Here is a 17065-nt window from a genome sequence, read left to right on the forward strand (position 1 = left end):
TTGCCTCTAGCTTGTTTAGTTGGGGTTTCACTGTGCCTCTCCCCACAATGTACCCAAGGTATTTGGCTTCCACTAGACCTATAGCACACTTGGCGGGATTCACAGTGAGACCCACTTTCCTCAAGGTATCTAGTACTGCTTCCACCTTTTCTAGGTGCATCCCCTAGTCTGGGCTATGTATGACCACATCATCCAAGTAAGTGGCGGCTTACTTGGCATGTGGATGTAACAGCTTATTGATGAGCTGCTGTAAGGTTGCAGGAGCCCTGTGCAATCCAAAAGGGAGGACTGTGTGTTGGTACAATCCTTCTGGTGTCGAAAAAGCAGCCTTTTTGGCTTCCCTTGCCAGAGGAATTTACGAATACCCTTTGGTCAGGTTGAAGGGTGGACAAGAATTGTGCTTTCCCCAGTCGGTCAGTTAGCTCACCTATTTGAGGTAAGGCGTCGGCATCAAACCGGGACACCTTGTTTAATTTTCCAAAGTCATTCCAGTATTTCGTAGTGCCATCTCGATTAACTACCAGAACGATTGCACTGGACCACTGACTATGGTACTCCTCAATGACTCCTAGATCCGACATCCTCTTAACTTCGGTACAGATCTCTTCTCTTTTTGCCTCTGGGATCCGGTATGGTTTAACCTTCACCTTTATTCTGGGATCTGTGATGATGAACTTCTGTGGTTTTTCCTGGCTTCTCAGAGAACCCATTGTGGTTTCATTCAGTCATTTTGATAACTTCTGCCCCTTGTTCAGGGTCAATTATGGGGATATTCTGGTGGTGTCTCTAGGGCGACACATAAGCTTCTGTGTCTTGCCAGGGCTTCAATAGCTTGACATGGTAGAATCTGTTAAATCTTATAGTCAATCTCCCTGCTGGCTTCTATTACTTCATATGGGCCCTGACATCTGTCCAGGACTTTGCTTTCAGCTGTGGGCACTAGCACCATTACCTGATCTCCTATCTGGAATTTGCGAACCTTCGCTTGGCGATTTATAATAGGTCTTTTGAGCCTCTTGTGCTCTTTCCAGGTGTCCCCACACTGTGGGGGTGACTTGGACTTTTCGGTCCCACATCTGCATCACATGAGCAATAATGTTCCTCCCCTGGTTAGGCTGTTCTTCCCACTCCTCCTTGGCAATTTCCAGTATGCCAGAGGGAAAACCCAGTGGAAGTCTGGGGACCTTCCTTTATTGCAAACATCAGGTAAGGTAGTAAGTTAATCAAATGTTTTCTGTCCCGGCTCACCACGTTCCGTATCATGTTCTTCAGTGTCCTATTAAAGCGTTCAACAAGGCCATCAGTTGATGGATGGTATACGGCCTGTATGTCCTTCATCAACTTTGACATGAAGGGGGTTCCTTAATCCATCAAGATCTTTTTAGCTACCCTAGAGAAGATTTGAATCAAATTCTTTGCTACCATATTGGACATTTCGTTTCGTAGGGGGACAGCTTCTGGGTATCAGGTGGCATAGTCCAGAACAGCGAGGACAGTCTGGCCTCTGTCCAACTTCTCCAGTGGGCCTATCAAGTCCATGGGTATCCTCTCGACAGGGACTTCAGTAATTGGTAAAGGTACTAAAGCGGCCCTTAACTGCCGTTGTGGGCCATGTAATTGGCATTCTGGGCAGGAGGCACAATTGAGGTTGATGATATATAAACTCCTGGCCACAGCACAGAGGAACAAAATAGTAATCATGCTGAAAGTAGAAACGGGGGAGCGTTGCCTGTGCAGCATTCTCATCCTCTTGCCAGTAGTAGCCAGTCTCTGAACAAATTGTTGTTGTGCTCTGCAGAAATGTGGGAAATATGTCCAGTTGTAAAGGGAGAGGAAGAGGTGAGGAGTTTTAAGAAAACCAAACCGTTTCCAGCAGACTTCCTCTTTGAAGTTAATTTTGTTACTTTCAGCAATAACTTTTGCTCAATGACTTTAATCCTGCTCCACTTGGAAGGAGAGAGGGGGTATTGTTTGTTGAACTGGTGTCAGCACAATGAAGACAATAATACTGTTAGGAGGAAGGTGTCCAGGACAGTATGTGAAGCAGTTGCCACTTTATCAGGATCCCCACAGGGTTTTCTGAAAGGTCCTCTGGCTCTGCACAGTTTTGAGAGCACACCCTCTCCCTCTTCTGCACCATCAGTGGCCCTTCCTCCCTGTGGAGAGGAAGTGGTGCATTTCTCATGCCATCAGCTGAGCATTGTTTCCATTCTGTTGGCTTTGGATGGAATACTGCCCACAGTTATCAGTGAGGTACATGGTTTCATAGATCTGCATTTGTTCACTTTCAGTGTTTCTTTTTCAGTCTTCAAGCCTGTTAGCTCATAGTGGCAATTTCTATTTTAATAATGGTGAGGGGGTGTTATAACAGTAATGCTACTGCATTTCCCATAGTACTAATTAATTTAATTTAAAGTTTGCATAGTACTTTTTTTTTTTTTACTCCTCCAAAAAATCTTGATTATATATTGTAATGGTTTTCTGTGTGTTTGTCTGATTTCCTGCATGAGATCAAAACTCCTTGTTCTTGCCTTTTAGGCTATATGCATGTCTAATGTCGTATGTTGTTTTGTTCCTCTCCCAACCTCTCAACTGGGTCAGTTGCTCACCTTGATGCTACATATATCATGATCTTCCATTCCTGTCTAAGTTCCATCTTCCACTCTCATCCGATGTGCTGAATGCATTCTCAAACCCAATTTTCCAAGAAGCCTCCCTATTCAAATCCATCCTAAAGATACATTCCACAGAAATGAGGGTACTTTTTAATAAAAAATTAAAAACCCAGTTACTGCTTCTTCTGGCTCTTCCAATACATCAGTCTTCTCTGTTTTAGATTCAATTACGTGCCTCATTTTGTCTCTTGAATAGTCAAGATAATTTTTAATTTCTCTTAAGTATAGGGTTGCTTTTTTGTTCAATGCATGCAGAGCATACATTTGCTGTAGAAAGGTTTTTTTAACTAATAACATACTGCTCAAAATAACAGTGATTCTTGAATTTGGCATCCATTTAACATAACTCCTGAGGAAGTCAATTAGGCAGTGTAAAAATGACACAAAAAAAATCTGCAAATGGGCCATTTCAGTGCACAGATTTACAAGTTACAATTTGTGCCTGCCTCAGTGCAAAATACTGGCATATTCTCTTTGCAATCATTAAAGTATTCAGACGGGACTGGATACAGTAATAGCCACAGCACTATGTCCGTCTAGTCCAGTATCCTGTCTCTGACTGTGGCCAGTATCAAAGAAAGGTTCAAGAAACCCTTTAGTGGTTAGTTATAGAGGAAACCTACCTATGGGGACACTTCTTCATAAGCTACATTAATTGGTGCTTGGCATATGCCCTGAAGCATAAGGATTTACACCTGTATCCTGATATAATGCTGTACTCAGGAACCAAAAAATCTTATTGTGTTATAGGTGAAACCGTGTTATATCGAACTTGCTTTGATCTGCCGGAGTGCACAGCCCTTCTCCCCCCACCCCCGAGCGCTGCTTTACCGCGTTATATCCAAATTCATGTTATATCAGGTCGCGTTATATTGGGGTAGAGGTGTATATTGATCCTTAGTTTCTTATAATAGCTAATGAACTGTGAATGTTCTCATTGGTCTTGTGGCAATGAGTTCCACAAGTGCATTGTGCAAAAATTGTTTCCTTTTATTGTGTTTAAAAGGATTCCCTTCCTGTTTCATTTAAGGTTGCCTTGTTCATGTAGTATAGAAGATAATTAATAGCAACATCCATCCATCTTATCTTTTCTGTATCATACATTATTCTATATTAATTTGTCATTTCTCCTATTATTTGTCTTCTCTCTAAACTATACAGTCTGACGTTCCATTCTTTATTCATACAGGAGTTTGTCCATGCCTCTAATAATTTGTCACCCATTCCTAAGTTCCTTTTATTTCTGCTGTGTCTTTTTTTGAGATAAGGTTACCACAAGTATTCCAGTTGAGGGCAAACCATTGAGTTAGTTATACAAAACTCGTCATAAGTTATATCTTTACAGTACAGGTTTGTTTATATGAGCAGGCTTATTGTTCATCTATTAATATTGTTACATTAAAAACTGGAATACTCTTTAAGTGCTACATCAATACTGTGTATGAGGGTAGAGGACAACATTCTGGCTTCACTCTAGTAACAGTAAATTGGATTTTTTTTTAATATGCTATTTCTTTAAATAAACAATGGGATAGATGTGATACTAGATATTTAAAGATTCCACAAATCATAAACATCTGCAAATTTTAAAAGTTCATATCTAGACAGTAACTATGAACCTTTTTGTATATAGCGCCATGCTTAAATAATCAGCTAAGCGGAGAATGGCGTAATTGTAGAATGGATCTCAGTGGTTGTATCACTGCCTCCTGGTTAAAGGAACCATTCTTTTGTCTTCGTGTCTTTATTTTTAAAAGCTTTTGATTGCACAGGGCTGCTGCCACTGTGAAGGAACCACTTCGCTACAGGACTGCAATTGACAAGATGCAGTTGATCTGCTAAATTATAGATGACGGGTGGATGCTAAAAAAAAAATTAAAACATGGTGTGACGGGTTCGGTCACAGAGACCCCCTTGGGACTGCCACCTGATGTGCTGAGACTACTTCTGAACCTGTTTTCTCTGCCTTCAGAACCCTGTCTTGTTGAGCCAGATATACTGATCTCTGCAACACAGACCCAGGGTCTGACCCACACCCCCAAAGCTACAGACATAACTGAAAACGGCTTAGTAAGTGCTCCTGTCTCTAGCACCCAGACACCCAGCTCTCAATGGGATCCAAACCCCAAATAAATCCGTTTTACTCTGTATAAATCTTATACAGGGTGAACTCATAAATCGTCTGCTCTCTATAATATTGATGGAGAGAGATGCACAGCTGTTTGCTCCCCTAGGTATTCATTACATACTCTGGGTTAATTAATAAGCAAAAGTGATTTTATTAAGTATAAAAAGTAGGATTTAAGTGGTTCCAAGAAATAACAGAGCAAAGTAAGTTACCAAGCAAAATAAAACAAAACACGCAAGTCTAAGCCTAATGCAGTAGGAAACTGAATACAGGTAAATCTCACCCTCAGAGATGTTCCAATAAGCTTCTTTCACAGACTATACTCCTTCCTAGTCTGGACCCAGTCCTGTTCAGACCAATGTTGTGGTTTTTGGCCTGGGTCCAGCAATCACTCTTAACCCCATCATTGCAGTCCTTTGTCCCAGTTTCTTTCAGGCATCTCTTTGGGGTGGAGAGGCCATCTTTTGAGCCAGCTGAAGACAAAATGGAGAGGCTTCCAGGGCCTTGTATATTCTCTCTCTTGTGGGTGGAAACCCCTTTGTTTTTCTGTACAAAATCACAGCAACAAAGATGGCATTTGTAGCCACCTGGGCATGTCACATGTCAATGAATGATTCAGCTTTTTGCAGGCTGACACAATTGTTTACATATTAGTTTGAATGTTCCCAGGAAGGCTCAGATTTGGATTGGTGTCTCCCAAAGTTCATTGTCAGTTAAGTGTTTGACTGGATAGGACTATTCTGAATAAGTGCCCATTCTCAAGAAGCTGACCAAATGCTTCACTGATGCTACTTAGAATCAAATACATCGAGATACAAGTACATAGCCAATACACACATACAGACAGCATAATCATGACCAGCAAATTACAACCTTTCCATAGACACCTTACTTGACCTCCTTTGCACAAGATTTGGTGCAACTATAGGACCTTGGTTGCCACAGTGATCTATACAGTCACAGTTCATGTCAATAACGTCACACATGGTATATCTGTTGATCAAGATTTGCAAGAGAATGAAGCATAGCTGCAGGGATGGATTTTGAAGTGAAAAGCTGTGACGTTATTAACTTTAACGGCGGGGAGGTCAGTGTTAAAACACTTTATATGGGTGCAGTGCACTGTTAAAAAATAGCTTTTATGTCAAATAACTCATATTGGGCCTCTTCAGATTAACTAAAACCTAGGTTTCAGATCACCTCTGAATCCTCTCACCAGTATCTCAGTCTGAGAAGACTCAAGGTTTCCCCCTCCTTCCTCCAGGATAGGAAGATCCACCAGTATCTCCCAAGTCTTATGTTTACCTTTGGGAGCCAGCCCCTTTGAGCCTGTAACTGGTATTTGCCCAAGGGGCACCAGCAAATAGCTATGCCACAACTCTCACCCTGCTGTTGGGTATCTGTCTCTCCTCAGTCAGATCCCTGAGGGATGTCTACACTGCATCTAGGAGTGAGCCTCCCAAGCCAGTTATACAAACTTGTGGTAGCAAGGCTCGCGCTAGTACAGGGGTTCTCAGACTTTTGTACTGGTGACCCCTTTCACACAGCAAGCCTCTGAGTGGCCCCCCTCTCCCTTATACATTAAAAACACTTTTTAAAATATATTTAACACCATTATAAATGCTGGAGGCAAAGCAAGCTCTGGGTCAAGGTCCTGGCTGCCACCCTGGCAGGGCTCAGTGTCCGGTCAGCCAGCCGTTACCTGGCCATCCGCAGCAGGGAAGGAAGGTCCCAGAGCAGCCAAATTGCCACCCTCTTTCCCCTCCTTTTGGCTGCACCCTGCCAAACCCCAGTTTGGCTCCAGTTTGCTATCAAGCATCTTCCTGGCTGAGACCTAGGATGGGGGGGACAGTGATTGTCTTTTAATCTGGAAATAATGACAGCAGAGAGTTGTTGATGTAACAAGGAACCAAGAAGCAATGCTGATAATTTCATGGCTCACAACCATTGTTTCCACTCAGGGGACTCTTAGAGTACTTAATTTCAGTTCAGTTTTGTATCTTTAATAAACGGATCCCGTTATCAGATGCCAGCTGTGGTGGATGTAGTTGTTTCTGTGGATCTAAAGTTTTTCTAAAGTTTCAAAATCTAAAAGTCTCTAAATCTAATTTTCTTTGGCCCTAGCACCACCTGCCACCCAGGACAGACCTTACAAATCAAAGGGATCTGTGCATAATTTGCCCTTGCCTAAAGAGTGGTCCTAGGTCTTCCTTAGAAACATTCCTGTAGGCTCAGTGCATGCCCGAATAGGTCCTTACTGCTGTGTGGCTGCAGTGGAAATCATTTCTGCTGTTGAAGAAGCCATACTCGTATAATGGGGAAAGGTCAGCATGGCTGTGAGGGCACTCTAGGATACATGAGGATGGTAGCAGAGCTGGCCAGGACTGTGTGGATTTGAAGTTCTCTATCTGTTTAGACCCCTGCTGGAAATATCATGTAAAGGAAACTTCAAGGTGAATCTCTGGAGTTCCAGAATCCTTTGTCCTATTATGTAGGAGGGTACAACATATCTCATGGACATTAGGATTTCTTTTCAATACACGACAGTGTTTCTTTTGTCCATCATTAGTTTTTATTGCACACTGAAGTCTCCTTGTGGGAGTTGTAGTTCAGATCTCCATTCTGTGCTGTTGGCTAGGATACCTGGAGGACCATGTGTTTCATAATGCAGTGTGGATTTCCCTGTGACCGAGCTGCATGGTGCATAATGGGAGTCACAAGACTGGGTGCATAATGGGAGTCACAAGACTGGGTGCATTATGGAAGACATCGTCCAGCCAGGAGAGATCAAGCTCCCAAATTACAACTCTCAAAAGACAACACGTCACTATGGGGAAAATTAGAGTGTAAACTCCCCGCACCTCAATCTGGGTCTATGCTGGTTATGTGATATGTATGTATCTCTTCATCCTTGCAACCGATACCTGCAATCCCTCATAACTCAAGCCTGACCCCAGATGTATAGTACCTTCCCTCTTAACTTGTCTATTTAATTTTAAACATTAACTTTAATAAAATTTTCAAATTTGAACTCAGTCAAACAAAGCATTTTGGTTTAGTTCAGTAAACCAAAATCAAATATTTTAGGGTTTTTCGTGATTTTTTGGGCTGAAAACAAATTTTGGGGTTTCCCATGACATGGAAATTCCTAATTTTGCTCAGCTTTGTATACTATTTTTATAACTTTCTTTATGGCCAATTTCATCCTTTAACACCGGTTCCAATATGATTTGCAGTGTTTTCCATTTGTGCAGTGTAAACTGTTTGTGCTTAAGTACCTAGATGCTAAGGACTAGTTTAAGGATAAAATATTTTATTTAACTGTTTAAAATATTTCACTTGAAAACGTTGTTGAGATACAGGGACCCAAAATGTGAGGTAGCAATTATGACAAAGAAAACACAAAACCATGGAGTAGAGACAGCTTTTTAGACTCAAGTTTTGAAAACGGTAGAACAGTGCTTCTTACACACAGTGGCTTGGAATTTCATGGGGAATCAAATTATCTAAATGACAAATACCTCTGTGCTCCTTCAGTGCAGCAAGGGAATGAGCAAAAGTCCAGAAACTGCATTAAAAAAGTGTGTGTTTGTAGCAACATAGCAAGGAATTGAACTATGTAGTTAGGTCCTGTGGTACATACTTCCTGAGGCAAGGTCCTAAGTTGACAGGCAAATTGTTGATGAACATAGTTTAATGCAGATAATTTCTACATTAATGCCTTATTACGATATCCAGAGACAAACAAGGGGAGCAGTAGTATGTGATAGGCAGGAGTGGTGATTGTCTGCACCTCATGTAGTTGGGATGACAGTGGTTGGGAGAACAAGGTTGGGAGGTGTGTAGAAGGGTGTGTATTCTGAATGTTTGGCTAGAGAGCCATAGGGTTTGGAACAGTGCTCTATAACAGAAGTTGGTTGAAACTATACTATAAAGAGGCTTTCACCTGTGGCTAACTTTCAGATCAACATTACATCGGAAGAGTAGGCTTTGTTCTTAAATGTAGAGGTATGTACATTGCTGATGCACAGACTGTCCTGGTTTAAAAACAATATTCACTTTTTTCTTTTTAGTCTGAAATTCAGAATAACTCCACACCACCTAATCAAGAGCATACTCAGCCTATATCTAATAATACCTCCATGAGCCCTCGCCAGCGCCGTGCCCAGCAGCAGAGTCAGAGAAGAGTGCCATCTTCAACTAACTTTAATCAGGTGCAGCAACCAAGAGTCCACACAAGCCACACTGGATCAACTGTTCTGATTGTCCTTCTGACTTTAGCATTGGCAGCGCTTATATTCCGACGGGTATATCTGGCCAATGACTATGTATTTGAGTTATAAAATTGTCTCTGTCTTAAGAGCAGTGACTTGAATGCTTCATTAAATATTCTGTATTGGGTATGACATGAGAACTGTTTACAGAAGATTACTTTTTTATTTACTCTTTTAAGTCCTTACAAATGTTAATATACCTTTAGGTACATTGCTTAGTAAGGATGACAAATGTTGACATTTCTGTGAATACTAACAACTGTTAATGATCCATGAATACCCACTAGATACTTGGGGAAACAATTTGGTTGAATATGAGCATAATATGTAAAGGGTGGGGGAAAGAAAGTATCATTTGTGTATATCTTATTTACTGATAAAAGGAGGCAGTTAAAAAAGAGAGGGGTTTTCAACACTTTTTCTCTGTGGAACATGGGTGCAGATAGTCACCCATATTTGAGTGAGTATAAAAATTTACGTTGGGGGAAGGACTTTTAAAAATGAAACGCAGTGTCTATGTGTTGCGTTGCGTGTGCTCTCAATTCAGAAGGGGATAATATTTTGTAACCACTTATTTACAACAAGACAATTCTAGAAAAATGCATGAAATGTTGGTTCTGAGACTGTGCTCTCTGTGAAAAAAGGGGCCAGAAAATTGTTTGCTTTATTTTTTTGTTTTTAATTTTTTTTAAAGTTAGATTGGATAATCTTTTGCAAGATTTGAATGTCGTCTTCTAATACTCTCAATTGTATATCTTGCTTTTTTAAATTTGAAGATTATATAAAACGTCTATTATTGCAATAGTTATAAATATGTAATATAATTATTTACCCAGAGCTATTGTCTTTTAATTATTCCAGAAATATACATAATGCATTACATTGAATGTTTCATATGTGCTGTTATTTGCTTAAAAAAAATCTAAATATTTTCGTGCTGAAACTCTGCTATGCATGGACAAGCTTGAGGGAAGCTTTCATGAAACCCTTGGCTCTAATGAATTATCGCAATTCAAGCCTCATTTACACAATTTTTTTTTCTTGCACCTCATTGCAATACTTCAAGAAAAGTTTATAAATACCTTTCCAGCATATTACAATTACAGCATTCATGTGTATATCACCATTTATTCATTGTAGGTGCTGGCACTTCAGATAGGGGAAGGGTTACCAATCCTCCAGGATGGTCCTGGAGTCTCCAGGAATTAAAGATTAATCTTCAGTTAAAGATTGTCATGTGATGACACCTCCAGGAATATGTCCAACCACAGTTGGCAACCCTAGATAGGAGCCCTCTGGGCTAATCTTGAATTCATTTAGCCATAAAGAACAAGTTCAATGGGGTAATATTTTCCCATTATCTTACTGTATTGATAATCAAGGCAATCTACCATTGCTCATTTAAGACCCAAAAGAACCTCAGTAATTTTCACTTTACTAGTGGCAACTATGATAGTTCTCAGTAAAGCCAGACTGTCCCACCCTATTTCTTAGCAAAGATAAGAGTGCTGTAGTCAGCTCTCATATTAACATTACAAAATATACTACATGCTAATGTACTCCTAAGCATTATAAATAAGTACAATTTTACACTTGTGAAAATTAATGGACAGATTACATCTTTTATGTAGTGTCTTGGTGTGTGTGTGTGTGTGTTTAATTTATTCATTTGCTAACTTGCAAAATTCAGAAATGGATTCCCAGTGGTTATTGCGAATTAGTGCTCCTCTGCTATACATACAAACAGGATGTATATACATCAAAGCATCTTAGTTTAATTAAACATTTACAATAAAAGTATACAGCCTGTCTAGATAGATCAGCAGTTACTTAAATCTTGCATTGTCTTCAAGTCTGGAAGGAGGACAGTCTGGTTTCCTGTGGTGAAATGAGTAAAAGTATTTTTCTGCAATAAGTATATTAATTTTGGTAGGAATATATTTAAAATCTATAGACCACGTATTCCTGAAATAAAAAGTTTTTTCCTAGTTGGTGCATTGTTTAAATGCGCTTGTTGTTCACATTTGCAAGCCTGGGCCCAGATCATCCTTTCCCTTACGAGAGGGCTCTGAAGAAAAAACCATCAGTAGGATACCCTTGCAGAGTTTCTTCCTGATTGTTCCTCTGAGAGATTTGCTGTCACCTTGCAGAACAGGCCCTGATACCCACCTTCAAACCTACCAAATTCTCAGGGATACATCCATCAGCCAAATTCTGCTCTTGCCCTTTTGCAGCAGAACCTAAGTAAGGCTGCTGCACAAAGCCTTCTGTACCCAAAGATAGGGGCAGGATTGCGCTCTTTTTTTTTTCTTTTCATAGATTCCAATTCCAGAAGGAACCATTGAGATTATCTGGTCTGACCTATATAACAGGCCATAGAACATCCCAAAATAATTCCTTGAGCATATCTTTTAGAAAAAACATCCATCTTCATTTAAAAATTGTCAGTGATGGAGATGCCACCACAATCCTTGGTAAGTTGTTCCAATAGTTACTTACTCTTACTATTTAAAACTTGTTTTATTTCCAGTTGAATTTCTCAAGCTTCAACTTCCAGACACTGGCTAGCATTAGACCTTTCTCTGCTAGTTTGAAGAGCCCATTGTGATGCTGTATAAAAGAAAGGTGACCATGTTTATGGTAATGTATCATCACTGATGTATCACCACTGTTACACAATTGTGATAAATATTATACAAAGTATGTTGTGTAACGTATCGGAAAAGTTATAGTCTGCTACGTATGATTGTCCTGTTTATTGCGTGTATCATCATTGTATATGAAGTTATGAAACTTTGCTCTGTATTTGTATTTGAAACCTGTTGTGTTTCTGAGTAAACCCCTCCATGCCCCAAGACAGATTTACACCAAGGCTAGCCAGCCTGCTTGATGGCCCATTAAGGACAATTAGCTCTTCCAGGGACCCCTCCCACGGTCTCTTTCTTCAGGCACATATAGGCAATGAATGTCTCATGACTCAGCAAGGAACATGTGACCCAGGACTCCATATTTGTGCCAGTAACTTTCCATTCACATGTGCTGTGAGTGTAAATTGTACACTCGGACAACACTCTTTGTCTTCAGTCCTTCTCCATTTCTCTGGACTGTGATTTTTCTAACAAGAAGTGAGCTTTGAACAAAGGACTGATGACCCCCAATCTTTTTGGGTGATCCAGAGAGACATATTGCAAGTTAGCAGAATTACCATTGCTACTGTTACCCTGACCTCTACAGACATGGAAATCAATTGTAATGTATATGATTCCTTAAACCATTTAATAACTCCCTTCTTTTCTTTTTTTAAAATAAATCTTTAATTAGTTTACTAAAGATTGGCTGCAGCATGGTATTTGATGAGATCCTGAAAGTACATGTTGACCTGGGGGTGAGTGTCTGATCCTTTGGGATTGGAAGAACCTAACGTGTGGTGAATTTTGGTGTTAAGAACCTTTCATCGCCAAGTCCAGTTGTCTGGTTGGTGATTGGGGCTGGAATGCCTAGGGGTCTATTATTTGGCTCTCTGTGAACTAGGGCAGTGATACAAGAGTTCACTTTTGTTACTGGTTTGGTGAAATCTTATGATAGAATAAACCACCAGTTTTGGGGTGTTTCTGCCCTGTTTCTTACAGTCTGTCCTGAATTTGGCATTCTCAGCTGTGACCCATACCAGGCAAAGTGACACTTGGCGAAATCTTGGGCAGGATACACATCATCACAGGTCAATTGGGCTTTGGCTCAGAACCCCACCCTATCTAAGACTTAAATTTAATATTGAGAGTTTTAAGGGTTAAAGTTTAGTGACCATGAGTGAGTCATGACCCTATGAAGCTATGAACACAATGTAAGGTCCATTATCTTCACAAAAATTTTTATGAACACAAAAGAACGTAAATTATGTGAAGATAAGAAAATGGACCTTACAGGGAACATCTCAGATCAGGAGATGACCAATTTTCTCAGAATAGGAACAAAAGAATGCAAACACTGGCAACAGTAAAAGCATTAAGAAAAAATGCCAGAATTTAGAATGAAGGAGAAGGGTGAGGATGCAGACGAGAGAGTGTATCAGAGACACTGAGCAGAGACTGAAATTGAAAAGGAAGCTCACAGAATGTGAATGGAACAGCTGGAGACTGAGAAAGATGCTCATGAACTGCAGCTCTGAGTCCTAGACAGGCAGAAGGAACAGCAGCCACAGCCTGAAATTCCATCTTCTCTGAATAACAGAGACTGACATAAAGTCTGCCCAATTCATAAAGACTCTGAATGTATTGAAGTATTTTATCCACCTTTGAGCATCACCTTTGATATTGACAAAATTCATGAAGACCAGTGGATGCCTGATAAACAAACAGACTGGGAAGGCCAGAGAGGTATCTAATGAATTAGGGGTAGAGGAGGCTTTTGATTTATGTAAAGTTTAGAGAAATTATATTGAATAGTTTAAGATTACCATTGAGTCTTATAGGCTAAAATTTAGAAATCTAAGAATTTCTGGTAATGTTACTTATGTAGATTGTACTCATACATTTCTTGATTTACGTTAAAAAGTGGGTTAAGGGGGAAAAAGCTTATGGTGACTTTGATAAACTGCTAGATATAATTACTCTGGAAAGATTGCTAAAATGGCTCTTGAAGAAATCAGAGCTGCAATATGCAATAGACAGCCTGATTCAGACTATGTCTACACTAGCACTTCTGTCAGTAAAACTTTTGTCGGTCAACAGTGTGGAAAAAAACACACCCCTGACTGACACAAGTTTCACTGACAAAAATGCCAGTGTGGACAGTGCTATATCAGTGGGAGACACTCTCCTGCCAACATGGCTACTGCTGCTCATTGGGGGGTGTGGTTTAATTATGCCTATGGGAGTCTCCCATCAGCATACTGCTTTTACGGGGAGACCTTATAGCAGCACAGCTGCAGCAGTACAGTTGTGCTGCTGTAAGGTCTGTGATATAGACATAGCCTCAGTCTTACAGACAGCAGATATCACTGATGAATTTATAGAAAACAGAGCTTGTGAAGGGTGGAAACCCCAGGAGAAAGGTAATCCCTGTACACTCCAGTAAATCTAACCCCAACTTTATTAGAAAAGCTCATGGGAGCCCAGAACATAAATCCTCTCACCTGAAGGGGAAACCATTAATCTGGGACCCCATGCCATATAAAATCAAATGGCCCAAAGCTTAAAAACATTCCACAACCTGCACCAACAAACACTACAATAAATTCTAATGCTGTCACTTTGTTTACAAATGCTACTCAGATAAGCTCTAGCATTGCCACCTCGAGTACAAATCCTAACCTTGCAGGTGTTAAAGCTACCACTTTAATTCCAGAATAGGTGGTGGAAGAGGAAAGCATCCAACCTCACAAATTATATCAGGACTGAGATGTGGAGGGGTAGTGAGGAATTCATAAAGAATGCAAAGGTCAATGGAATTGTGTGTACTTGATGGTGAGATTTCAGCCTCTGATATTACTTTAGGTAAAAGGGAATCGGTCTGAGAGGGAGATTTGTTGCCAGATAAGAGTGTGAACATATTGGCTTTCTCTGCGCTTTCTGTAAAAGCGCTTTTGGCCAGTATCTCCTTGAATGGAAAATTTTTGAAGGTGATAGGGTGGTTGGTATTATATTACCTGCTGATGTCTTGATTGGTAATGATATTTCAATTATGTTTAATCAGGTTAATATCATGACCAGGTCACAGGAAAAGTATGGCTCTGATGCAGGTTCCCTGCATGATGTCAGTGAGGGAAATTATGAACAGGCTAGAGCAGTGGTCTCCAACCTTTTTACGCTCAAAATCACTTTTTGAATCTAAGGGCAACCCAGGATCTGCCCTGCCCCTTCACCAAAGCCCTCCCCCCCGGTCGCTCGCTCTCTCCAGGGCCAGCTCCAGTGTTTTTGCCGCCCCAACGGGTGAAGCAAAAAAATAAAAATAAAAATAAAATAAAGCCAATCAGTGGCACTTCGGCGGCAGCTCAATCACGCCACTTCATTAGAGACCCACCGCTGAATTGTCACTGAAGACCCAGACGTGCCACCCCTTTCCATCGGCCGCCCCAAGCACCTGCTTCCTTCGCTGGTGCCTGCAGCCGCCCGTGGCGCTCCCCCACCTTCACTCACTTTCACAGGGCTGGGGTAGCTGGTTGGGGTTTGGGCTGGGGCTGAGGGGTTCGCAGTGTGGGAGGGGGCTCTGGGCTGAGGCTGAGCAGGGGGTTGGGATGCAGGAGGGGGCTCCGGGCTAGGACACAGTATTGGGGTGCAGGAGGGGGTACAGGGTGCTGGCTCTGGGGTATAGGATGCTGGCTCGGGAGGGGGCTCGGCTGGGGGTTGAGGTGCGGGCGCAGCAAGGCTAAGGCAGGCTCTCTGCCTACCCTGGCCTCACACTGCTACCAGAAGGGGCCAACGTGGCCCTGCAGCCCCTGGGAGGGGGAGAGGGGCATGTGGCTCTGCGTGCTGCCCTTCTCAGCAAGCACCCCCCCTGTAGCTTTCCCAGCCAATGGGAGCTTTGGGGGCGGTGCTTGCAGACAGGAACAGTGTGCAGAGGGAGACCCCTATGCCAACTTGGCTGGCTGCTTCCAGGAGTGGCGTGGGGCCAGGATAGGGAGTCTGCCATGGGGCAGTCACGCTGCACCACTGGGGATCGTGATGAACTGGGAGATCCTCTAGCATTGTGATCGGTTGGTGACCACTGAGCTAGAGAATGTCTCTGTTTATGCCAGTTGAGAATTTGTCTTGTGTGTCAGAGGTGGCTCTAAACTTGAATGAAATACAGAAGGAGTTTATTATGGCTCAGCAAAATGATGTTTTGTGAGAGAAGGCCAGAGCTGATGCTCAGAATCAAGCCCCAGCTGGGGTAGGGAGAAGCAGATTTTTCATGCAATTTGGTTTGTTGTATAAAAAATCCCCTACAGGGAAAAAACATCCTCATGGTAGGATTTGCAAACAGTTTGTGGTACCTGAGGGATATAGAGGTGACTTGCTAAAGTTAGCTCATGATGGTCCATTTGCAGGGCACCTGGGCATGGAAAGAACCTGGACAGATTAAAGCAAAATTTCTACTGGCATCACCTTTTTTAAATAGTGAGGGATTATTGCAGAAGCTGTGATTTGAGTCAGAAGTGTAAAGAGTTAAAGGGGCTTAGTAAGGTGCCTCTGCAGCCCATTACTAATTATCAGGGAGACATTTGCCAAAGTGTCTGAGGATATTGTGGGACCACTCCCTAAACCTTTCAGGAATGGAAAGATATATTCTTGTCTTGGTAGATTTTGCTACCAGATACCTTGAGGCATCTAATATTGAGGCAGAGACTGTGGCCGTAGCATTGCTTACTATTTTTAGCAGAGTGGGTTTTCCCAGAGAAATTTTGTCAAACCATGGTACTAATTTTATGTCTGTTATTTTTAAGCTGTTGTGAGAGATGTGTGCAGTAAAGCACCTAAAAGCTGCTACTTACCACCTAGAGACCAATGGTCTGCTAGAAAGACTCAATGGAACTGTTAGAATATAGTTATTCAGGCCTGCCTGTAAAGGCCTATACGTCAAGAATTTAGGTGTATTTTTATCACTTAGCTAGTTATAGAGGTATAAAACAAAGAATCAAAATCACGGTCCGCCTGTGTAAGGGCCTTCTCTCACTTGAAGGCCCTTAGATAGTTGAAGACTTGTTCTTAGGCTAAAGCCTTTGGCTAAGCAGCAGGGGCAGCCATAAGCTGGGAAGCATAAGGTCACATTATCACATTCCAAACCAGTCATATTGAAATAAAGTGGTATTGGGCTGTTAGGAAGAGGGTCCTGTCCTGATAATGCCCATCACCACCAGATAAAGAAACCCATCTTAAGTGATAGCATCCCATCTGGCAAGAAATCACTTGTCAATGGTTGTGGTTGTGAAATCCTCATTTCTGTATTGTTTTATTTTTATGGCCCCCACTTTTCTCTTGTTAATCTGTCTGGTTCTCTAATTGTTTGTCTGC

The 17065-nt window shown here is 41.5% G+C and overlaps 2 protein-coding genes across 5 annotated transcripts in view; both read left to right on the plus strand.

Moving 5' to 3' along the window:
- Positions 1–9214, plus strand: part of UBE2J1 (ubiquitin conjugating enzyme E2 J1) — a 50057-nt gene extending 40843 nt beyond the window's left edge. For both annotated transcript variants that reach the window (XM_039531121.1, XM_039531122.1), the window contains exon 8: positions 8877–9214. In XM_039531121.1, coding sequence (XP_039387055.1) covers positions 8877–9146 — 270 coding nt within the window. In that variant the 3' untranslated portion in view covers positions 9147–9214. The remainder of the gene's footprint in view (positions 1–8876) is intronic.
- An 894-nt stretch (positions 9215–10108) lies between these two features.
- The window catches only part of LOC120401313 (gamma-aminobutyric acid receptor subunit rho-2), a 76299-nt gene continuing 69342 nt past the window's right edge, over positions 10109–17065 (plus strand). For 2 of the 3 annotated variants that reach the window (XM_039531116.1, XM_039531120.1), the window contains exon 1: positions 10109–11717. The gene's annotated coding sequence lies outside the window, so the exon portion shown is untranslated. The remainder of the gene's footprint in view (positions 11718–17065) is intronic. The other variant, XM_039531117.1, reaches the window with a different exon arrangement.

The sequence above is a fragment of the Mauremys reevesii genome, linkage group 3 (assembly GCF_016161935.1).
Source record: "Mauremys reevesii isolate NIE-2019 linkage group 3, ASM1616193v1, whole genome shotgun sequence".
Lineage (NCBI taxonomy): Eukaryota > Metazoa > Chordata > Testudines > Geoemydidae > Mauremys > Mauremys reevesii.